The 23,547-nt window shown below is 41.0% G+C and overlaps 3 protein-coding genes across 12 annotated transcripts in view; all 3 read left to right on the forward strand.

The window, feature by feature from the left end:
- Positions 1-1,227: 1,227 nt before the first annotated feature.
- oafa (OAF homolog a (Drosophila)) lies at positions 1,228-14,452 on the forward strand. The gene is made up of 4 exons (XM_067507621.1): positions 1,228-2,035; positions 11,509-11,643; positions 11,779-11,959; positions 12,556-14,452. Exons 1-4 carry the CDS (start codon positions 1,805-1,807, stop codon positions 12,828-12,830), a joined length of 822 nt encoding a protein of 273 aa, XP_067363722.1. The 5' UTR covers positions 1,228-1,804; the 3' UTR covers positions 12,831-14,452.
- A 641-nt stretch (positions 14,453-15,093) lies between these two features.
- Positions 15,094-19,630, forward strand: tlcd5a (TLC domain containing 5a). Of its 2 annotated transcripts, none has more exons than XM_067507622.1 (3): positions 15,094-15,439; positions 16,928-17,131; positions 17,496-19,630. In XM_067507622.1, exons 2-3 carry the CDS (start codon positions 16,936-16,938, stop codon positions 18,026-18,028), a joined length of 729 nt encoding a protein of 242 aa, XP_067363723.1. In that variant the 5' UTR covers positions 15,094-15,439; positions 16,928-16,935; the 3' UTR covers positions 18,029-19,630. The 2 variants fall into 2 exon arrangements, with proteins under 2 accessions (XP_067363723.1, XP_067363725.1); XM_067507624.1 differs by lacking the exon at positions 15,094-15,439 and adding an exon at positions 15,461-16,780.
- A 1,761-nt stretch (positions 19,631-21,391) lies between these two features.
- The window catches only part of arhgef12a (Rho guanine nucleotide exchange factor (GEF) 12a), a 36,112-nt gene continuing 33,956 nt past the window's right edge, over positions 21,392-23,547 (forward strand). For 5 of the 9 annotated variants that reach the window (XM_067507442.1, XM_067507450.1, XM_067507446.1 and 2 more), the window contains exon 1: positions 21,392-22,821. In XM_067507442.1, the coding sequence (XP_067363543.1) occupies positions 22,790-22,821 (32 nt within the window). In that variant the 5' untranslated portion in view covers positions 21,392-22,789. The remainder of the gene's footprint in view (positions 22,822-23,547) is intronic. The other 4 variants (XM_067507445.1, XM_067507448.1, XM_067507443.1 and 1 more) reach the window with 3 other exon arrangements.

A 23,547-nucleotide genomic window follows, 5' to 3' on the forward strand; every position in this document is an offset into this window, starting at 1 on the left:
TGTAGAAGGTATTCATTTGCATCAGATAATGGTAATATTTGGTAAAATTTTAGATGTTGACAAGCATCCCATAATCTATTCTTGGCTTCGAGCTCACCCTGCAGCAATTTAAAATGCTAAGATGCAGCTGTAGAATGCTTGAGCACTAAACTCCATTACAAAGATGTGTGTTTGCCTGACCTCCACTTCTTCAGTCTATCAGGCTCCAGCTAACAATGTTTACTCTGCTTTATGGCCTCTCTGTTTGTTTTCCCCTTCACTGGAGCGACCACCTCTTGGTCTCAGCAGCACTCAAGTGCTGCCACATTTGGGGTCACCAGCTTGGAGCTCAGCCCACCCATAATGCAGTGTGTCAGGAGATGGAGATAACAGCACTCAGGTGGTTTAGTGCAGCAGGAATGAGACACACAGAGGGGTAATCTACCATTTAATGTTACTAAGATCTTCCTTCAGATAGGCAGCTTTTCTCTGTTTGTGGAGCTTTCCCTAGGGGTCATCATAAAATGTAATAACACACATCATGAGAATAAAGGCGGGACTCTATGTTTTCCTTCAGCTGGAACCGTGAATCAACAGGTATATTTACCTGACAGATTTATTTGAGGAGGTTGGCATCACAAAAGAAGCATGCAACATGCAAGAGGTTAGTTTGTTAGATAAGCGACCACAAAACAATTCATGTCTTTATTTTTTTAGAAACCATTTGTTCTTAACCCATGGTTGTTACAAAAGTTGCAGTTAAAATGCTGATTACAAGCACTTCCCACATGATGCTTTTCTTCATCGGGTTGTAGGTGGTAGACTGAAGTTTATTTTCCCTGCAGTAGTCTCAATTTCACACGTGTGATGCAAATAGGACACATGCGTGAGGCTGAAATGCCACGAAGATGTAGATTTATTCCAACAACAGTGAGATTTACAACCAATGTATGACATAGTTTAATTGATGTTGCTTATTTAGCAATTTAAATATATGTTAATACCAATAGATATACATAAACAAACTTAAAGAATCGTTAATAATTGTTTTCCAAAGCTGCACACCTCACAGCTGCAGGTTCTAGTTTGCCCATGTCTTGTTTATGCCTACAAGAACAACCTCCACAAAGCTGCGATTTACAAATCTTAACAAGACTTTTGTTATCATTGTTGGGGGTATTATTAGTTCAGCCTGCTTGTTGGAGTGCAGGAGGATCACATGAGGCCTTCAAGGGGGATGGGCAGAGCTTTCAGAGGGGTGGTATGTATGGCTTTAAGAGTTTACTACCACCACTCGCACACTCACTCATACGGCAGAAAGTTTGAAGGCCAAGCGAGCTGTGGGATACCGACGGATAGGAAGTGACGGTGCTCTGTCTGAATTGTAGGAGACAAAAAAAAAAAGAAAAGAAAAACAGAAAAAAAGAGTGACCGGAGTATCAACACAAAGCGCATTGAGAAGCAACGTGCGACCGTCGGACTCTTTGACTGCGGTGCGGGACGAGCTGGATCGCGCATGATCTGGTCAACAACACCGGAGCCAGAGACTTTCAATGGAGGTGAACTAGATTCTCAGGACTGAAAAGTCGGGATTTAATTGACGGGACGGAGGTCTGATTTCTGTGACCGTGCGTGTAATTCTGGAAAGCGCTGGCACACAGGGGACCATATGGAACTACGACCTATAGGCGGCAAGCCCACTTTAAGTATGAAGGCAGAGACTTTAGGAAAACCCCAAGGAAACAGTTAAAGGGGATATGAACGCAGATCTGTGGAGTTCGCCTCGGTTTTTTATTCTGTCGGCTTCAGTTGTGCGTCTTTGGGGATGTTCGCGAGTCACGTCTCCGCGGCTTCACTTCCGATGCTGACCCATCTCTGCGCCCTGGTGCTGGTCTTCGCTGTGGGACTCGGCTCCGAGCTGCGTGTCCGGGTCCGGCTTTCTGACGGACTGGTGACCGAGGAGGTTTTGGAGGCGGACAGTGAGAGAGACTCTATATCGCTGGAATTTAAGCAGGGAGACGGGACACTCGTCACTTTTGTGGCAGATTTTAAACAGGTGAGACTTTAAACGTTGTGGTGGCTTAAGGTTTTTACCAGCAACTAACTGCCAGACCCAGAACTTGTTGAGCCCACTTCGCTGTTTCCATATAAAGATTGGGGTCCTTCAGTGGTTCTTGAATTCTCCAAGTAGAAGTTAAATCTTTTATTGAAATAGAACTACGGGATTCATACTGCAGTGTGACCAAAGCTGAAAGCACTTGGTAAAATTCTAAAATGTTTCTTATTGTACCCGGGAACCTCCTGAAGTCCTGCTGGTGGGCTCCTATCTTTTAGGGGCCCATCAGGAGGCCCTCATTGTCTAACCTAAATGGTTACACCAGGATAAATGTGATCAAGCCAGGGTTTGTGCATGCGTAATGCACTTTAATAAATCCAAGTCACTTATGCAGATGTGAGACCGACAGACCAAAATCAGGAATGATACATAGATGTGAATGTCTACTTGTTTACTTTTACCACATTTTCTTCTGTGGTCCAGAAGTGCTGAAATCACTTGTGTGTGACCACAATTGCCTCTCTTCAAGCTAATTTTTTCCTTGTAGGCAAGAGTGTAGGGTCACAAATCAGAAGCTCAAAGGAAATTGTTCCAAAGGCCTAAAACTATAATGTAACTCACACATGACCTCAGGAAGAACACGCAGTTACATTCATCTCTTTCCATCTCAGCGTGAGCGTCACTGAGGTCAAGACATCTGCTGCTCTTTAGATGTGGATGCCCACAGACCCCAGTGGCCTTAAAACTCCTGCTGATCATGGGTTCTGGCTAGAGCTGATCATCGCCAGCCATATTTAGAATTCTCCAAGTGGAGAAGAGGAGCAGATCAAGTGTCCCTCCCTGACCAGCACTGCTTTTATGATTTTTGGAAAGATGACACTGTTTGACTGTCACCACTCAGAGACACATAAGTGTCACTCCTGGAAAGAAAAGTACAACTGCTGGGCTAAGGGGAGGGGGTGATGTGGGACTAGGAGAGGTGCACAGAGCAAAGGCATGTGTGTCTGATGGTTGCTGTCACACAGAGGCTGACAGGCTGGCGAGATGTGAAGGGGGAGATTTACCAGGATTAAGTGGGCATGTCTGACCTTTTTGATCTGCACGTCTGGTTCACTAACCAAAACAGCTAATTTGGAGTTGAAAGAGAAGAGGCCGTCACCCCCAATCATTGGTGACACCCTGATACAAAGAGACATAAACTGATGTGTGAGCCTTTGCTTGGTGGTGCAGGCGTCCTGTGTTATTGTGTCGCTTCATCCCTGCACACACACTCTTCACTCACATATGGTTTTGTTTGTTTGAATACAGCCAACACAACCTCTTAGAACACTTTACTTTTCCGCTGCCTGATTTATGTGTTTCAGATGCCCCCCCCCTCTCTTTTTATGTCTTTCCCTCTCTGTCCCCCACTCTGTCTCTTGTTCACTTCACCCTGCTCGCTCCTCGCCTCTCCTGCATGTGGTTTTTGTTCAGTTCTTGTGCAGTATCTCCATGATTTATGGAAAGTTGGATGAGCTGTTACTTCCAGCTGCCATGAATATACAGCCCAGATGAACGCATGTGGGAAGATATATTTTTACAGGGATGTTGAACACTGGAGAGTTATAATGAGCGAGAGAGCCGAAGGTAGATAGATACTTTATAGGTGCGAAACCTTGTCATCACTGGCTGAATGTAATTGGTCAAACAGGCAATTGACTTTTGTGATTTTTATCAGGACCATTTCCAAAGGAACTCTTTTGATAAGTTATCGACAGACAGCCGCTGACTAGCTTTCGGCTGCTTTGTGACACGTGGCGATGATGATGTGATGTTAAATGTTCTAGCCATTAGACACTGACTGAGTGGTCTGCTGGATGTGAGAAGCAGAGGCTTAGATTTGCTCTAAAAGCATGTAGACCTATGGAAACTATGATGTGGTTTAGCTTGTTCATGACACCTCTTTTGTGTTGAGTAAGTGTGAACCACTTAGAAACCACTGTGATATTATCATTTTTATGAATGAAGGAATCATAAAGGAATTATAAGAAGTACATAACCATCCTCCTGTAATCATGTATAAACCTTGCTCAAAACATTTCCCAACAGTAATTTCACTACTTCATTCCTATCTGGTCTCATGGTGAAGTATTTACAGCTTACTCTACTCTAAATTATGTCAAATTGCAGTAATCTGTCTGCAGTTCAGTAATACCCTGCTGACACGCTTAATGTCACTGTGCAGTTTTTGCGACGCAAGATAAATCAGAACACACATGAGCTGCTGTAGCCTTTATAACCCAACAGACCTTGAGCTGAACATAAACCACGTCTTGGAGATTAATCCAAGGGAAATGTCTCACATATTTGAGAGATTGTTTTGGGTCTCTCCACATGTAGAAACTTTGTTAGAGAAGCTAATCAGTTGGCGTGTGTGTTGCTTTCATGTTTAGCTAGTAAGTTTGATCAATGCAGGAATGTGAAAGCTTCTTGGCTGAGTTAACGCTCAAATGCAATGGTGCACAACTTTAGGTCTCTAATGTATAGTTACATGCGCGTTGGTTCTGTAACAAGACATGTGAGAGGACAGTGATGAGATTTTTTTCAATATGTTAGTTAACAAAAACAAAGGATCATGTTGTTGCCAAATTCTGGGAAAAAGTCGTGGTTAAACATTGTCTTTGGAGGTTACATAAGCCACTCAAGCCACTGGCTTCATAACTAAAACATTACAAAGTATTAAAAAAAAGCTTCATTTATGTTAAATTATAACCAAATAAATCAAAACTTTCAGAGTTATCCACTCTGGGAATAATTTTTCTCTGAGGAGGGTATGAATGACCCCTTGCTGTGCTGATGGGTCAAGGGAGCAACAGATGGTGGGAAGTCACTTGACACTCACACTATCATCATGTTAAATGGCCCTGGATCTTGTGAACAATGACACCATGGTGTGAATGAGCATGCCGGTCATTTTATTAATTCTCATGTCATTTCCACCTTATAAACTGGGTCGTGTTTCAGCTAGAGGCTGTGCTGTCTTAAGGTCAGTTCATTCCCTTGTAAATTCTGATTGTCTGTAAAGCTCCGAGCGTTTACGCCCAACAGTAGCTTGCAGTGAGAATGAACTGGAGCTTGTTCACACACCCTCATGTGTCAAAACGTGAATGAGAGTTGAGGGTGTGGAGAGACAGGTTGGTTAACCATTTTATCTTCTACTGTCGTTTCACCTATTAAAATTTTTTAATGAAGTCCGATTGTAGCCTTTATTAGCGGTTTAAATCTCCCTGCGTGGGTCGCTTGCTGGCAGGCCATTTTGTTCTCATTTGGTCTGTTGAAAATGCTGGTGTTTTTCAGAAGAAGACACTGAGCGTTGTTCTGTCTAAACAGTTACAAGTCATGCAGTCACCACCTTTATTGCGTTGCTTTTTCTCAGTTTTTCTGCCACGCCTTGCCTCCCACTCAACCCTGAAACACCATCCCGTGTGTCACTTGCACAAACTTGTGAAGTCTTTTTACTGCATCACGTGTGACCAGGAAATAAATATTGTTCTTTCAGATACTACTGTTGGGGCACATACGGCTTTATGCTTTACTAAGGTGATAGATAAATTATCCCCAGAGGTGTGAAGGTGAAACACCTCGAAATGTACGTCAGTTTTCCTTTCTAAACTTCAATGAATGCTCAGATATTCAAGCTGTTGTTTACATTGAGTGGTACCTTAGGTGACCTCTCCTCCTCCTTAGCCTTCTTTTTCATTCTGTGGCTTCCTTCTGTGTCAGAGTGATTAACTCCACAGATAAGTTACTCCATAGTAAAACCATGAGTCAAAGCAAGGACTTTCTCGACATATTACTTAATATGAGTACATTGTGTTCACGTGAGGTCGACACGGAGAGACAAAAGCTGAAAAACCGGTGCACAGCTTACGTTTTCTACCTGAAATTACGTCAGATTTGGGTTGGGTTTTTTATTCCTTCCTGTTATTGCTTCTGTTTACTTCGTGCATTTTCATTGCAGTGTGTGCAGGCCGCAGACTTTTCCATACATCAACCTGTTTAAGTCTTTTCTCTTGGTCATCTTTTGTTCAATGTGGACTCTCAGGAAAATTGCTTCTTCTGTGTTATTGCCCTTCAAGGCCCCCTCTTGTGGCCCCTCGGCCGTTGTCGATGTCTTTATTATTTATCCTCTTCCTACCAGCACACCAGATGTTCGTCTGTAATGCTGCTGATAAAGAATAAGCTTCCCATCCCCACAGCCGTGCAAGGACAGAGGACATAGCAAACAGTTGTCATCCACCTTGTTAGATTTATTTCTCTCAATGATTGGGGACAGAGAACTGCATAGTTCTGCAGTAACTGGTGGACAAGAAGACCATAGTTGTGGTTTGCACTGTGCATAGTTGTGTCTGACTTATAACTACCTCTGAGGTTTGAAGCTTACACTTGGCAAGAGAAAAGTTAACAAAGGGTTTTCTCATGCCACTGCTTCCGTTGTGTTCTCCACAGTGTCCTTAAATGTCCTTCTATCAAATTCATGGTGGTGTCCCTTTGGCTGTCTCAGTCTATTTAGCTGCAATCTAATTTGCAGCCCTTGTGACAGTTCATTCACTTATAAAGCGTATAGGGTCCACTGCTGAGGAGGTTTTATATCACCCCTTTTCTTGTAAAATAAACTGCTTTTGTGATTCTTTTCCAGTCATAAAGACTGATTTCAAAAAGAAAAGGATGAAAGTAACTTTTTAAAGAATAATGTAGCATTAGGCTGCTAAGTTCTGCAGAATCATTTGCAAGTAACAATTTTGAATATTAAAGTAAACAAAAATCTACAAAATTGACACCCTCATGACATTTAAAGACTTAATTTTTAAGAGATTTGCATTTCTATCTGAAATTAACAATAGTAATATTTATTTTTTTAAAATATATAAAATACATTTTTTGTGAGAGACTTGCCATGAAAAAGTTGCTTGTGTGTCCTGCAACTGGAAATAAAGGCTGTAGGACAACGGTTAGAGGCTGAATGGAACTGAAACCACCTCTATTGTTTATGCCTTATCTATCTGCTTCATTTCCTTCCCCATTAGCACTCGCTGTTTGGTTTGCTCTCATTTCCTGTATGAAAAGTCTCAATAAACATTTTGTGGGTGTCTGGATAATTGCATCCAGATTCTGTGTGAATGAATAGTTCCCTCGTTGCGGCCCGTGCATATTTTTGCACAGGTTTTACTCCAGCAATTAATTTACCTTTCATTGTCATCAAAAAAATAGCCAAGGAGAACAACTTTCTTTCTATGGACTTCAGTGTTTTTTGAACCTTCACTGCTATTGTTTACTAATTGGTTCACTCTTCAGACAGCCAGGTGTGACCAGCCCCATATGTGACTCCACATTCCTGCCTTTGGAGCCTCTGTAATTAGCTTGAACTGAAGCATTTCTTTGCACAGAGAGGCGGCCTGGTAGCTCAATGGGTAGAGCATCAGGATGGGATGCAGAAGTCTGCGGGATCAAATCCCTGCCTATCCACCAGGTGTGTCTCTGAGCAAGACACCCTGAGGTTAAATAAAGGTTGTTGTTTTATTCTGTTTTTCTCCCACCTTTTTTGTCTGTGTGAGTCTGTTTTACCCTCATCCTCTGTCTCCCAACATAATCTTTAATCCCTGCCTGCAGCTGTACTTTTTTTTTTTTACTGGGCTCCCCTGCAAACCAAAGCAAATATCCTTCCCATCAACAAACACATGTTTTGAAGGGACTCGTTGTCATTCAGGCAGGTTGGGGGTGTCTTAAATTTACTATTACTTACATTGCTAAAAGTGAATAGTAGATGTCACTATGCAAACTTTTTTTATTGGTGGTGGTAATTTGTGTCAGTATGCATTGACAACAAAATGGACCTGAAAAACCTCATGTCAAAGTCATTTGAGACCAACTCAAAATACCTGCACGACCCACTGTGATCCCAAATGACTCATTAGAGCATGGATGACCAGCAGTCATCCACAGCCAGCCATCAGCCTTATCAAGGGTCTTAGAGGGGATTGAAAACAGGAAGAACCCCCAGCCCAGGGGGATAGCTACTGACACACTGTGTTTGTATGTGAGCCTGTGCTTTTGCATGCAGTTCTGTGTGTTTAAATGTCCATCCATGCATGCAAGTGTGAGTTGGCAGACTTAGTGTGCCATTCATAGTGTAATGCATGGATTGCAGTAGTTGTTTCACTAGGATATTTAAACACACAGAACCCTCATAATAAATCTGTTATTTCTTTCTCTCATTTTCACAGTTGGTAAACCAGTTATATACTCGTGAAGAGAGCATATTTGGCTAGCTGGGTTACAACAGTGATAGAGAATGTGCACTGTAAATGGCACCCTTTGAGTGTCTGAATAGGCTTTTGTGCACCTCTTAAATAATCTGGCTCACCAAAGGTAACCACCAATGAAACAGGCTCCCACCTCCCTCCTGTTTAACAGGTCTTAGTATGACCCACTAGGCCAGTTGCATGAATACAGACTTGTGTTTGGCTGCTGGCCAGAGGTAGTTTGTCTGAAAAATGGACTAAGTCCCGGGTGTCGGGGAGCAATGCTTAGGAATCTGTACTTGTTTGGATTATTTATAGCTAGGGTGACATTTACACTGATGTGGTGGGGAAGAAACTCAAGGCAACACTGTCCTTTGATTACACATCTTTTTTTAAGGTAGGGAAATGTCACTCTTTTAATTCTTAATGTCCATACCTGGTGATTTTCTCTAAATATTACCCTGCAAACCTTCTATTTGAGTCTGTGGACAGCATTTGAGGTGGTGACGCACTTCTTTAAGCTGTAATAATGAATTCCTGTGTCCTTACTCTTCATTTTAAGGACTTGGCAGATACCAAAACAAGTGATTTCCTAATGTTGAATTATTGTCAAATCAAATAGAATCTCAAATCAATCATTAAAACTGCCTATTGTTAGTAAGTGGTATCTGAAAAGAAATTGAATTAGAGTTTTTATTCCCATAGCTTAAAGAAAGTGTCCTGCCAGTGCAGAAAACTATATAGGTAGCAAGTTCCTGTTTACTCACTTCCACTCTCTTTCAAATGATATTAGTATCATCAACAGTTCACATGATACTACAACTCAAAACAATTGTAACTAAATCTAGTAACCTGGCAGATATTAAAAGAGCTAGCTGTTGTTTTCTCCTGGTGTTTGGATGCTGCCTGTCATCATCACAACAGAGGAAAATACTTTAATTTTGCCATTGTACAGTTCACTGTTTTGATCACTTTTGTTTTATCATTCCATGAGTGTGTGTGCACTCAGTCCAGTGCTGGGTTTTAGGCAGTGAGTCGAGTCTTGTCCAAACAAACAGTTTAATCCAGCAGCTTCTGTCTAAGACATGGGGAAGTAGTTAGTCTGGTTCTGTTAATGGGTAACATAATCTAAATACCATTACGTCTAAAGTTCCCCGATTGACATGTAATATGTCATTTGTTTCATTTGCGCAAAGCTCAATGTTTAAGAATAACAAAATGAGTCAGACAGATGTAATTTTTCCATGTCTTCGAGAAAGAAAAAGAGTTTATTTTCCAAAATGTCATCATTTCTTTAAAAGATATTCTATGTATAAATGATGTCTGTTTGACACAAAGTTATATCAGAAAAATTACCACAGTAAGCAGCGGTGTTCTGTCCTTGCTGTTTTTTTGGCTTAAATTCAAAATGCAGAGCAATAGAAAAAGAGAAGCATTTATCTGGACAAACAATGACATGAGAAGAGGAGGAGATCTCAGCGTCCGCATTGAGTATGTTCCAAAGAAGCAGAGTTGGTGAAGCTGTACCCTGCTTCTCTGTAATTAACCAGCAAGCCCTGGGGCAAAATCCATGTGGCTGAGACATAAATGCCTTCCTCTTCTTTTTCTCTCCAACACACGCACACGTACACAAAGTGTCCTAGTGCAGCGCCATGTGTCTGCAATATGGGAGGTCTTGAAGTTGTGGCCTCTGCGTTCCCCTACACTTGAGGGGAAATGGCACTGTTGCCCGTCTCCCTGTCTGCATTTTACCTTCTATTTCTTCCATCTCACTCTGTTCACTGTTCTGACATTCTCTTTAATCATTCAGGCTTCTTTCTTCTTTTGTGAAAGGGTTATTACACTACTGTACGAGAACAGGTGTTTGAATTAAACTGTGTTCCTACAGTTTTTAAGTCCACGTTTTTTTAGGCGACAGTTCAACATGGAGCAGCTCGCAGAGATGTGTTAGGGGAGAATCTGAGGTTAATATCACATAAAGCCAGTGAATCAATATTTGCTTAGTAATTTGCTTTCCAAAGGTCGAATACTATTGCATTATTCTCTTTTGTAATACCCTTGTAAGTCTGCCAGAAACTCTTTCACAGACAATGGTGGCTCATACATTGAAACAAAATAATCATGCAAACTAGTCTTAAAAAGAGATACAGAGCATGAACACTTTTGAGACAGGTTCTATGACTTTCTTGTCAGTGTGTACACTTGCATACAGGAAGTAGGACCTGAGAGCTTAAGGAGGACTCAGTGGGGTTATCTCTGAGCTGTTTGTCTGGCCCAGAGTTGCTTCTCCTCAAGGAGTGAAAACCTTGAATTTTCTACTTCTGCAGCTTCAGACAGGCGTGTGAAAAGCGGAGGAGGGGTGTTTGAGACTGTGTGTCTGTCTTGAAGGTAACGACAAACGCGGGGAGGCAGGAGGGGGTGTCTGAGTGTCTGATGAATAGAAAGACAGGTCTGCTGCTCTGCTTTCCCCATCACGCTTTGCATACCCTGTAGAGAACTCTAATGGCCTTGGGTTTTGTGCCAGATCTCTCACACACTTGCCAACAGTAGCAGGTTTGTGTGTGTGTGTGTGTGTGTGTGTGTGTGTGTGTGTGTGTGTGTGTGTGTGTGTGTGTGTGTGTGTGTGTGTGTGTGTGTGTGTGTGTGTGTGTGTGTGTGTGTGTGTGTGTGTGTGTGTGTGTGTGTGTGTGTGTGTGTGTGTGTGTGTGTGTGTGTGTGTGTGTGTGTGTGTGTGTGATTTTGCTATCACTGTTTTCCTACATGTACAGTTCCACACGAAACCCAGTAGTAAAATGTTTCAGATGTTTATAGGACAGGAGAAACTCAGATAGGTTTGTCAAGAAAGGGGTTCGAAGGCCTAATTTGACAGTACAAAGCAGAGCATGTCTGGAGCAACACTGCACAGGCCGACAGACAATACGAAGTATCAACAAACTGTCAGATGAGGCTCTTTGGGTGTAGTGAACATAAACCCCTCTTTATTTTCTGCAGACGCTTGTTTGAACTCCACATTAGGTTCAGTGTCGGGAAAAGTGATGCATTAAGTATCCAAATGGAAAGAATATTTGTTACAACCTATATGAGTCTGTATATATATAAACATATAAAGTTATAACAACCTGGCCTCATGCCTCCTGGGAATCGTCTGTTTATTCGTTCGGCCAGTCAAATCTCATCTCTTGTGTCTCGCAGGATGTGAAGATATTTCGAGCCCTGATCCTGGGTGAGCTGGAAAGGGGGCAGAACCAGTACCAGGCCCTGTGTTTCATCTCTCGCCTAAACCGCAATGAGATCATCCCCAGTGAGTCTATGGCCCGTCTCAGGCAGGTATGACACATAAACTGTTATTTTATGCTATTATGAACATTTCAAATTCTGAAAAGTAAAAAAAACCCCCAAAAAACGTATGCACCTTTTAAGTGAACTGAGTGTGAACAGTGATCATACGTGTCATTTGCTTAGAAAAATCCCCAGGCCATTCGCTTGGCAGAGGAGCGGAGAGGGCTGGAGCAGTTGACAATGAGCGTGGCGGTCAATCTAAGCCGGGCCTCGCAACTCAGCTCCCACATCCACAACATGTGCAGCGAGGCCCGAGAGGCCATCTACACCAGGGAAGCAGATGTACAACACTGGCTGGACAAAGGTCACTGGTCATCTTATCTTTGTTTATCATGGAAACTAGGAAAATCTCCTGATTATCACTGTATCTCTGTATTGACACTTTGTCTCTCTTCTCTGTTCTATGCCTAAATGCCTTTTTCCATTTCATTTCAGTGACATCCTTCCAAGTGCTACCTCTGGCATTTGGTTTGATAAGGCTCCATTTCTGGCCATGCTATGCTCTATCTGTCTCTTTACATTTCTGTTATAGATTGTCCACATTTACCTTGGAGTGGGACCCTGTATCTTAATAGCTCCAAAGTCCAAATTATTCGAGCCGAGAAGAATCCTTATGACAGCGCTATTGTAAAGTGACAGCACTGTTACAGAGGAAACAATGTTGATGGTCATGGTTCAGCAGCCACTGAGCCCCGTTATTTGTAAAGGGAATCACAGTAGCATCTCCTTTGCATAACAAAGCCCTCTTTTACTGCAACATCTCCCCTATTTTTAGCCACTTTGTTTGCCCTCATCAGCTCAATCAGAAATAGATGGTCCACACAACGGTATGATAGTAGGTCTTTGTATTTAAATACCACAGGCTGTGACAACAATGCTCATCTCCTGCTTGTATTTCAGGAGTGGATGGCTCCATATTTGAGGTCCTGCCCCAAACAACGGAGATGCCCAGCTTCCCGGCCTGTCACGGTACTAAAGACTTGTGGCAGCCTTGTCTCTGCACATACAGCCTGCGTCTGGAGTGGTACCCATGTCTGCTGAAGTACTGCCGTAGCCGGGACACCACGGGCAAAGGCTCTGCCTATAAATGTGGCATAAAGAGCTGCAGCAAAGGCTATCACTTCACCTACTATGTTCCCCAGAAACAGCTCTGTCTATGGGACGAGGAGACCTAGCAATTTCTTATGGATGGTGTGGAAAAGAGAAACGCTTTTTCTTTTTTTTCCCCCATGGGTTTTTTTCCACCCATGCAATTCAAAGTAAATACAGTAACACTAGACCTCGGCTTATATGATGTTGAGTGAAGCTGTCTCAGGTGGGGAGTGGTGAGACCCAGATGTTCACGCTGAAACAAAAATGATTTCAGGTTCCAAACGAGACCAAAACATTTTGGGATGGAGAAAAGCAGTATGTCAGTCTAACTTAAAGCTTTTTTCTGGGAAATGACATATCTTTGTCTTAAACTGTTTAATGTGACTGTGCCAAGACGTTGACACTTGTGTGCCTTTTTTTGGGAGACTTTATCTGAGCAGATGGCAGATACCAACAACAATAACCTCTCAAATTAGCTATGGTATGCACAGAGCCAGGCAGTGCATCCCTGGTCAGTAAAACACCAGCAGAGGAACAACGGAGTTCCACTGTGATCAAAGGAGTCATGCAAGCATAATCTTCATTCTGGTGAAAGAAAATTTGGATTGTGGATTTATCTTTCTTCGAAAGCTCTGTGAAACAGTTTATGGCCAGCTGAATGCCTGTGGATAACACTTGTAGCTGGCCGATACAGCAAATGCTTCCCCCCATGCTGGCATTATTTATTTTAGTTGCAAACTGAAATTATGGAGGGTTATTTTTGTTGAAAGTGAGTTTTCCTTTCTTTTTCACACTAAATAAGATTAAATTCTTAAACTACACAGGTCCTCAGTAACCACAAGTACTCAAACACATTTCAGACATTTTAACCTCTTGGATTTTGGATGTTGTTTTTTAGGCTCATCCGTGTGCCACGCTGTTCCTTTGCTAGGTTTTCATGTTAGTACAGACAGTGTGAATAAGCAGGCTCATTATCTTGTTTAAAAGGACAGGTACAGTCGTGTTTGACCCTATTAATACCCATGGGGGACACCTCATACCCACCACTCAAATTCTCAGTCTGTTCAAAGGGCTCAAATAAACCAAAGTCAATAGAAGTACCATCAAAAGAAGGTTATAAAGTTTCAGTTTCTACAAACAGGCTCTTCAGTATGACGTTTATTTTTCTTCTAATTTAGCATCCACTATAACTGCAGTGTAGCCTATAAATATTCTATACCGCCATCTTCTGGTTACACAGTGTTTCTTTTGTTTTCTGTTGTCTGGTAATGTCAAATGTTTATAATTGATGCATCTCGAATTTCTGATCCCTAGCAGATACAAATCAAGGAGCACTTCTTGACTGTGGGAACACATTTCACTTCTGTTCTGTCTGTTCCTTGGAAAAATAGGATAAATATGTCTTCACTTCAGTTTTACTGCCAAACAGGAAACAATCCAATTTGTGATTTGTGTGTTGGTATGTCCTGCTAACTAAAGAACCAAATTTGTTGCCTTGTATTGTGATCAAGTGCCTTAACATTTCCACTGATATCTTTGCTATGTAATTGTAGTTTATGTTGTTAAACATATTTTTTTCTATGAAAGAGTTTTGAATATGCTGTAATAAGTTGCCATAATGAGAAAATTAAGCAATTAGGTAATGTGCCATTGCTGTTTTACATTAATTGTTTCAATAAAGTATTTCTTTGCACTGCATATACAATCATAAGTAGTAATTGTTTCAGTATTGTATCAGTATTATGACTTCATTTGACAGTAGGTAGGGGAGGAGTAGCTGGAAAACAAGCAGGGCTGCAGCCTTGAGGAACATGTAGGTTTAAGATGCTGATAATGTAGACTCCCCAAGTTATGCCTGGGACCTTCTTTTTCCTCATCCTTTGGCCATTTTTCATTCAACTCCACAATTTATACTATCAATTACCTGGATCGTGTGTTCAGTCAATCAGGAGTTGGAAAATACCATTTTGATTTGTCTCTCTCCAACCCACCTTCAGTTAAAATGATATCTTCCAGCCTCAGGTTGACTGAACACACCTGATCCAGGTAATCAGTGGGCAGCGCACGGATATCTAGAAAATTATCAGGACAGTGTTCCTGCACCTAGCTTGGGAATATCTGTTATATTATCAGTGTTTGCATGTAAAATCATCTGTTTGTTGCCTATGCGCAGGGTTGGGGGCCTTGCAGATTTCAGCAGATCATGTCACTGGGTTTCAACACAATGCCGTCCATGTAAGACATTTTCTAGATCCGTATTTCAGGTTAGAATATCAGTAATGTTTTAAGGCCAAATGGATTATTTTGTCTCCAGCTGTAGGAAAATATGGGTGTAATTCCTGATGCTGACCACACGGTGTCCCCACTGGTCATAAAGATGGAAACATGCTCTTTCTCTTATTAACTCAAGTCGTTACAACCTCTCAGCTCCGGTAGCCTAAAATATGGGATGATACAACCAGGATACGGTGCTTACGAATATATCGATACATTTGCATGTAGGGCGGAGCGATTAGGGAAACTGCGAATTGAGGGATGGTAAGAGAAGCTGCAGCGCAGATTGAGGACAACAAATAGCAGCCAGTGTGTTTGCAAACAAACCTTTCACCGTCTCCTTCAGAAAACCCACCTTCCCGGGGCAAACAGCGGTGGTGGATCTAAAGGAAGCAGGAGCCACATGTGCACCTTCACGGTAACTCATATTTGACTGCGTTTATGAACGAGCGCTTGGTTGGCCCTCTGTTAGCTTGCTGTTGGCTAACTTGCTATCTGAGGAAGCTAACCGGTGTGAGAGCATCTTCTTCACTGAGGGATAATCTGTGACTCTTTTGTCCTTTAAATGTAACGGGCCCAGAGTCCGTGCACCCCCCTAAAGAAATTGACCCACCACCAGCAACACAATAGATTATTTTTTTTCCAAACTGAACAATTTAAAAGAGAAAACAATCAATAACTCGATCCTTAGTAAAAGTTGTCTGAAGGCCTATTGGCAGTCCTGCACAAAAACAACAACGGTAAATTGAGTAGTGCACGATTATAAATAAGACATTGGAATAATATTAAGTAGTATCAAAGTCACAGTGGATATTTTTAGTACTTTTAATACTTTACATTTTCGTGATTAAAACATGTTTTTGCTTAAGTAAGATATTTAGTGCAGGACTTATTTGTGGAGTCACCACTGAGGTCAGTAATGTCCCATATATCAAGTACAAACAATTATGGTATAATTGTTCAGAGATTGCAATCTGTCTTGTTTCCTAGTTAACCACCAGGTTCTTCAGGATTATGCATGTTGCCTTTTTGTTTTTATAAGTTAGTTATAGGTAGTTTGTTTGATTTCATTTTATTTTTTTTCTTTGCATATTTTTGTTAATATATTAACTCATATTCGGTCAAACTCAAGCAGAAAATCTCAGCAAAAATTAACAGTTTCCAGTTTCTTCAATGTGACCTTTTAAGAAACTAATTATGTTATGATGAGTGTCACTATTTTCTGAAATTATAAAATGCTTAGTTGAGAAAATAATTTCTAATTTGCATGCTGCTATTTAAAGAAGACACTTTTGGAAATATACCCAGATTTCATTTTCCCATTACACATAACATCACTGCTTCTTGAAATCAATGTATCAATAAAACCTTGTGCACATAGCAACGAAAACACTTCTAAACTGAAATTTACAATTTTCTGCTTTGAAAAGGGCACATGTTGTCTCATATCTGTCTCCCGTGGGAGCTGTCTGAGGCCTAGCACCCAGTTCCCTCTCCTCTAGTTTGGAAACTTGCTTGAAGTCTTTGAGAATCAAAAGTACATCTCGTTCTAGTCCAGTAAGGGTGGGCCTGTCCATGTGCATGGTCTCACCTCCTTGTACAAACGTCACAGCAGAAGAAGAGACATCCCCCTCACCCCACCAGACCCTCGGCTGGCCAACTATAGTGCTATTATAGTTCAAGCAAAGGCTAATTGTTGCTCACTTACAAAGGATTGCACAGTCCATGTCATTGGGCGGTAATGCTGTCTCTTTCTACTGTAAGCGATATTACAGAGCAAGATGTGCTTCCATGCTCTTTTTTTCTCTCGTGTGGTGTAAAGTTAGCTTGATGACTGCTGAGAGAGAAGTTCTCAAACAAACTGTTAGTCGGTTTTAGCTGCTTTTCTTGTTTGTTTTGTCTTCAGAAGCAAAGATGGCACTGCTTGTGGTTTGTGCACTCGTGTGCCTGTCCTTCTGGGTCTCTTTTTACTTCATCCTGTGTAACGTTAACGGCTCCAGGAGCTATGAGTGGAACTGTCGCCTTGTCACCTTGGTACATGGCATCCTAGCAGTCTGCATCACGGCATACATAGGCTATGTGGATGGACCCTGGCCTTTCACTCATCCAGGTAAGACACGTCATTTTAAATGTAAACATTTTGTGTTATAATGGTACTCAAAAGACAAAATCACAAACAAGACAGGCGTTCTTAAATTTGTCTCAATTAACAACTTAAAGTGTTTCTAAGCATTTTTGCTTAAAATACTATTCTATCAGCATTGCTCATTCATTTTCAGCTAGTTGACTGATCCTTTCAGTTCTACATTGCTTAGAATATTGCAGATGTACTTGCTATTATTATATACTAATAGACACACTGATAGAAACTAGTACCTGTAACAATTTACAAAGTGTGGGTAAATGCCTCTGCAGTCTTTATCGCAAAACTAAATGCTAATGAAAACCTGTCTGTCTGTGTCTGTTGACGCCAGGTACTAAGAACACCCCTCTGCAGATAAGTGCCATGGTTCTGAGCCTGGGCTACTTTATTTTCGATATGGCCTGGTGTGTGTACTTCCGCACAGAGGGACCCGTTATGCTGGCCCACCACACTATCAGCATCCTGGGAATCCTCTTGACACTGTGGTTGGGGGAGTCTGGCATTGAGTCCTGCGCCGTCCTCTTTGGCAGCGAAATCACCAACCCCCTCCTGCAAGCACGCTGGTTCCTTAAACAGACAGGACGTTATGGGACCCTGCTGGGGGACATTGTAGATGTCCTGTTTGTGGTGCTGTTTGTAGTGATGCGGATTTTCGTGGGAGGCACAATGCTGTACTGTGAGCTGATCTCCCCAAGACCCAGATTCTTTATCAAGTGTGGGGGAGTGGGCATGTATGCTTTATCCTGGGTGTTTATGGTGGACATTGTTCGATTTGCCATACGAAAGAGCAAGAGCTGGCACAAACAGCAAAGAGACCAACACGAGAGGGTAGCAGCTAATGGCCATGAAAGGAAGAAGGACTGATTAGGTTCTGTTTTTCAAAGGAAAATCTGTTTACATTATGTCTGTGGTTTTAACTTACTTTGGATGTGCAAGGAAAAGCACAAATGAACGTTTTGTATGTTAAACTGAGATTAAAAGGGGATGATTGTAAGTCATCGTTTTCTATGCCGAAATATCCAGTCACATCTGTCAGTGCATTTTTATGCCATCATCACAGCTGAACACATTACATTACTGTCTGATAGGTGCGGTTACCAGACAACACAGATGAAGTTTAGGGCACTCGAAACCAAAGCAACTTTCTATAAACACATCAACAGACGTTGCTGTCAGTTGCAGTGAATAGTGGCCTAGTCATATGTGGTGTTGTTCCACAGGGAAGTTAACTCTTAGGAAAGAAACAGTTTACATGTAATAACCGTGGTCGTTTGGGAGCATATTTAGTTATATTAAAAAGTGAGAATGGATTTCTTTGCATTCCTTGGATTTCTTGGCATATGTGAAGGGTATGTTTCTGGGAGGTGAATTCAAGAGGATCACTGTGTGTGTGATGTGCTTAATTACTAAATCTATTTTCTGCTTTTTGGAATCTACTTTGATGCCCCTCACTGTTTCCTGCTGTAATGTCATAGTTCTACACTGGTAGTCCTATTATTTTCCATTCTGATATTTATGTAAACTTGAAATATCTTTAAATGTTTGGTGAAATGATATTGTAGATTTACACTATACACAGTTACCGAATCCAATTTTACTGCCTGTGTGAATACGCAAGGTTTACATGTTTTAGACAGCCAGCTGACAAAGATCTGTACTCTGAATTGACTGCCCACTATGAGTGTACTTCAATAGTTATATGTTTCAAAGCTCTTGTTAGGAAAGATTTCATGATTAAATTCAACTTGGTAAAGTCTACTGATCTTTTGTGTGGCTTCTGAAACAGCAAAAGGTTTTGGATCCAGCACCCGTAAAAGTTTTTGAAATGTACATGCTCTGCTCACACTGATTATAAGCTATTATTTTATTTTAACATTGGTTTGTTTCTCTGCCCTAAAATGTACTTCTACATTTAGTATGTGTGTTTTCATTTGTCTCTGTTTTTGACATTTTGTCTCAAGTTGTAGTTTTTTTGGGTGGATTTATATACATTTGCCATATTGTGAAAAATAATAATCTGCAATACTGTGATTTTAACTATACTTCCCAGAAACAATGCACATGTGCATTGTGGAATAAAGCTGGGTGACTTGTTATGTGTAGACAATATGCTAATTTATCCCACTCCTAGACTGTATTTGTTCCATGCTAAAAACAGAGTTACCAAAAAGACTCCAAAATGTTATTAATATGACCACATATTGTTTTTAATTTTAGTGGCAGTGGATTTCTGCGGTATGTACTCATTTTTTTCCACTTTACATATGACTGAAATTTGTTGCATTCCTACAAATCTACCAGTCTGCCACAGTTAAAATCATCTGAGCATCACCATTATATCAACAAAAAGTAAAAATCTAACTGGTGTGTGCCTTAGTAATCTGAATGTACTTGCCTAATCTTATATTTTGTTTTGGTCTTGTGTTGTACAAGAGTAGGTAATAAAGAAACATTTTCAGTTTCTGATTCTGGCTTTTGTATTTTATTTAACAATGTGAAGTGAAACTAGTATTTTATGTTTCTTGGGTGTTTCAAAGCTGTTACCTCGACTGTCCACAAGATGGTGTTATATCAATTCCTTTAGACAGTGATGAAAACCTGGGGACAGTCACTTGGCAGTGCTAAGATAAGGACGTTAGAAAGAAAGATACTTAAATATAATCGTCAACTGAAAACAGTGTCATACTTAAGTGAATCAGAAATATCCAGTTTTTTGCTTCATTTCATTGAAGCACATAAAAGTCTGAAATGCCATGATGATACTGTATGTATGTAATACACAGTGTGCTGCACATACTGCAGTATGGTAGATATGTTTCTGTGTTTAGTGACCTCAAACATGATCCAAACAATCAAAGAGATGCAGGTAGAGAAGAATAATGGCACATATTGGGATGAATTGTGGTGGTTCAAAAAGAGTCTTTTGAACACCTACCAAAAACTAACATTCCCCATGCTGCTGCTATATCACAAGCACATTCTCTTCACTGTTTAAATTTAAAAAATGCAGTACAGTAATTATAAAACATAAACTCTAAAACCACTAAACGTTGACTGCACAGAACACATTAAATGTGGATCATTGCCTAGAAATTTTGTCTAGCCAGACTGTGGCAGTATCCAGATGATTTTCAAATGAAAGCAAACACAAAGACATGTATAAAAACCTCCAGAACAACTTCCATATATATCTCGTTCATTTTTATGTTCCTTCTTCTATGGCAGACATACTTGTTGCCACCTGAGTGTGTTCTTTCTCTGTTTTAGTGTGTTTTTCTAGCCTCCTGTGTAGAAAAGAGACAGAGAGTGTCTTCTTGGGAATTATAGACAAATGAGGAGACAGTGAGCAGAAAATAATGACTATAACGACTGGTTTCCCAGAAGAGAGTCACGAACACCATAAAATAAAGCCTGCAGCGACACACACCATTAACAAGTTAATCAACTACCTTAAAGAAAATGTACCTTTTACTTTTTTAGGACTGATTTCTCTTACTGTGGCGAAACAAATAGCCAAGTAAATGTAAGTCTGAAAGTAATGATTATAATCTAAAACAATTTAAAATTACAAAATGTGTGTTTTGTCTAAGAATCTGAACATAGATAATACTATTTACTGAAACAAAGAGTGTTTGCCCTTTTAATTGGCAACTTGCTTAAATGTGCTGTGATGGACTATATAAATTGCTGCCACTAAATAAATCAATTAGCTCCCAGAAAGATGTAATAATCAATCAGTCAATAGCCAGTTTAATAGTGTTATATTATTACGAATAACAATTTTCATCATCACTAAAACAAACTTATCTTGATGATCTGCAAATGGACCCAGTGAATTGTCCATAACAAGTTATGGCTATGAAGGGCAAGGCCAATGTCAATAACGGTCAAAGATGTTAAGTTTATTGTCACAGAAATGTGTTTTTTTAGCCCCTTCTGGCTTGTTGATTTTTAAAATTGTTGCCAGGTCATTCTCTGTCCTTAACTGAGTAATCGACTACTCGTGCATGTCTAACATATAGCCTATAACATTTAAGTATCTGAGTCGATGTAATCACAGCCCATTTCTGGTAATTTACTGTAAGAATAAGCAACATGTCCTAAAAACGAATACTACACTGACTGGGGGTTTCTCTTGTTAACATGTTACTTGTTTTCCTCTCATTTGCAACAGAGTTTTCTTCTGAAACTAAATGAGTTTTACCCCTCTCCCGGCGGAAGTGCTTAGTGGAAGCGCTACTGGAGTCCAGCAGCTAGCAGGCTAGGGCGTTGCTAGCGGCAGAAAGTGGGATTTTTGGTTCCTTTTTCGAAAGTTATTTTCTTGTCCAAATAGCGCCTCGCGTTGAAAAAAAACAGCGTTTGATGTTTCCTGGAAGTTTTAAGCGCCTAGGAGGCTTTTTTCGTCGTTGTTTACAGAGACCTGGGTGTTACTTTGTGTCCCGTTAGCTGGCCACACAGCTAGCCTCCTTTTTCATCCACGGGAATTCTGCCCGAGAAACGACTGATTTGTGGAAACATGGAGTCAAGGAGCACTGCGCTGTGCTAACCGAGTTCACTGGATTTTCTTTCGTCAAGGAGACTTTTTCAAGGACGCAACGCGGGGACATATGTGAAGCCAGCCAACATTCATGCGGTGTTGTATATGTATTTTCGGTCGTTGGCCGGCTCATTGTTTGGAACGGGACTTTGCTTAGTTTGCACACGAAGCAAAGTTTTTTGCTGAAAGAGCTCATCTGTTTTGTTAGCTGGTAGCTGGCGAGATTCACCGCCAGTCAGCCTGTCGTGAGAAGGGAATTTCTGAACACCAGCGTGCTGCTCTGATTTGTTTTATGTTTTTGTTTTTTTAATCGGCCATCTAACCAGTTCTGCTTTGAATATAACGCCTTACACCGGCACGACACTGCTGCAGTTTTTTTTTTTTTTTTTTGCCTATTTGCAACACGGGTCGCTGAAAGTCGCCAACGATATTGAGCGATTCTCATGGTAACGGGAGATTCGTCCCCGCAGCCGCACACGGGCTTCTCTGGGAGCAGGGAGCTCCAAATGGGACTGGAGGAATTTTCAGCATCTTTAGAGATCATCTAGGCTCCGAAACCTTTCGACCAAGCCGACGGACTGCGTCGCAGGGCCAAGGTGTCTCTTCCATTGGAATACAGATTGCATACACATTTGTTATCTGCGGGAAACTGGCATGTGAATGTAAAGGATTCATATAAGGAGTTCAAACAACTCGTGTCAGCCAGCGCAGTATATTTATTCTTGTTGCCAAAATATTGTGCATCGCCGGGACAGGAGATGATCTGTCTGTGCAGCTAATACGACAGAGGCCCCGATTAATTTTTAAGGTCTGCACTGTAGATTTCTTGCTGCTAGGCTGTTTTGACAAAGCGCACTGGTTGACAGATTGGCAGTATTTTTGTTTTCTCTAGTGTTCGGACGCGCCTTGCAACAACCCACCAGTGTCCATCAATTTTTTATTTAATTTTTTTGCTGTCAACATTTTTCACAAATTCGTTGCCTCCTTTAGACGAATGCCAGAGAAGGACGCTCCAGGAAATCGCCACATTACACTCTGGAAAATGTTAATCGGATATAATTTTCTGCGAATCTAGAACCGGAAGCCCAATGAGTGACACACAGTCCAGCTTCACTGACAGGTACGGTGTAACATCTCTTTTTATGGTACAGTAATGCATTGAGTAGGACCTTTTCAAATGTCTTTATTTGTTTATGACAATGTTCTGAAACACAACCCACTGTGTGATGAAAATATGGTGTACATGGTTCAAGTAAAGTGCTCCTTTGTGGTGATGTGTGCAGTAATAACTGTGTTATACAATCTAATTACTAAGGAAGAACGTCAGATCTTGATGGAAACTCTGCTGATCTCAGCATGGGTAATGGAGTTCTCTTCAGACAGTAAAGTACTACTTGTCCAAGCAGCAAAAAGGCTTGCCAATGTTTGTGTGCCAGGGAACAGTCATCTGTAATCCCTCTACACCTTTCAACATCACTATTAGCTCTAAGCCTTTAAAGCTAACCTTCTCCTCCACCTATTAAAACAGTCTCTAGATTTGGACTAACTCTTAGCTCCATCAAGTAAGCACCTTATCTGAGTCATCTGTCAACTTGGACTCAAAGGTTGCTGGATGCTGCTGTTAAGACCAGCTGCTAAAGAGTTTGGATGCGTCTGTGTCATGTTATTTTGTTGTAATATACTGTTCATAAATATTCCTTTCATCGTTAGAGGAGCAAATACACGTGTGAGTATTGTACCTGGAGAATAAAGGCATTTCTATTCTCCTCAATCTGATGTATTCTGGCAGTGAAACGGATTAGAAACAGTATTACATCAAGCCATCCTACCTGAATACCACATACTG

The sequence above is a fragment of the Channa argus genome, chromosome 6, assembly GCF_033026475.1.
Source record: "Channa argus isolate prfri chromosome 6, Channa argus male v1.0, whole genome shotgun sequence".
Taxonomy (NCBI): domain Eukaryota; kingdom Metazoa; phylum Chordata; class Actinopteri; order Anabantiformes; family Channidae; genus Channa; species Channa argus.

Coding starts and splice junctions, on each gene's coding strand:
- tlcd5a (XM_067507622.1), top strand. CDS start 16,936: ATGGCACTGCTTGTGGTTTGTGCACTCGTGTGCCTGTCCTTCTGGGTC. Junction 17,132..17,495: donor CTGGCCTTTCACTCATCCAG/GTAAGACACGTC, acceptor TGTTGACGCCAG/GTACTAAGAACACCCCTCTG.
- oafa (XM_067507621.1), top strand. CDS start 1,805: ATGTTCGCGAGTCACGTCTCCGCGGCTTCACTTCCGATGCTGACCCAT. Junction 11,644..11,778: donor CTATGGCCCGTCTCAGGCAG/GTATGACACATA, acceptor TCATTTGCTTAG/AAAAATCCCCAGGCCATTCG. Junction 11,960..12,555: donor ACAACACTGGCTGGACAAAG/GTCACTGGTCAT, acceptor CTTGTATTTCAG/GAGTGGATGGCTCCATATTT.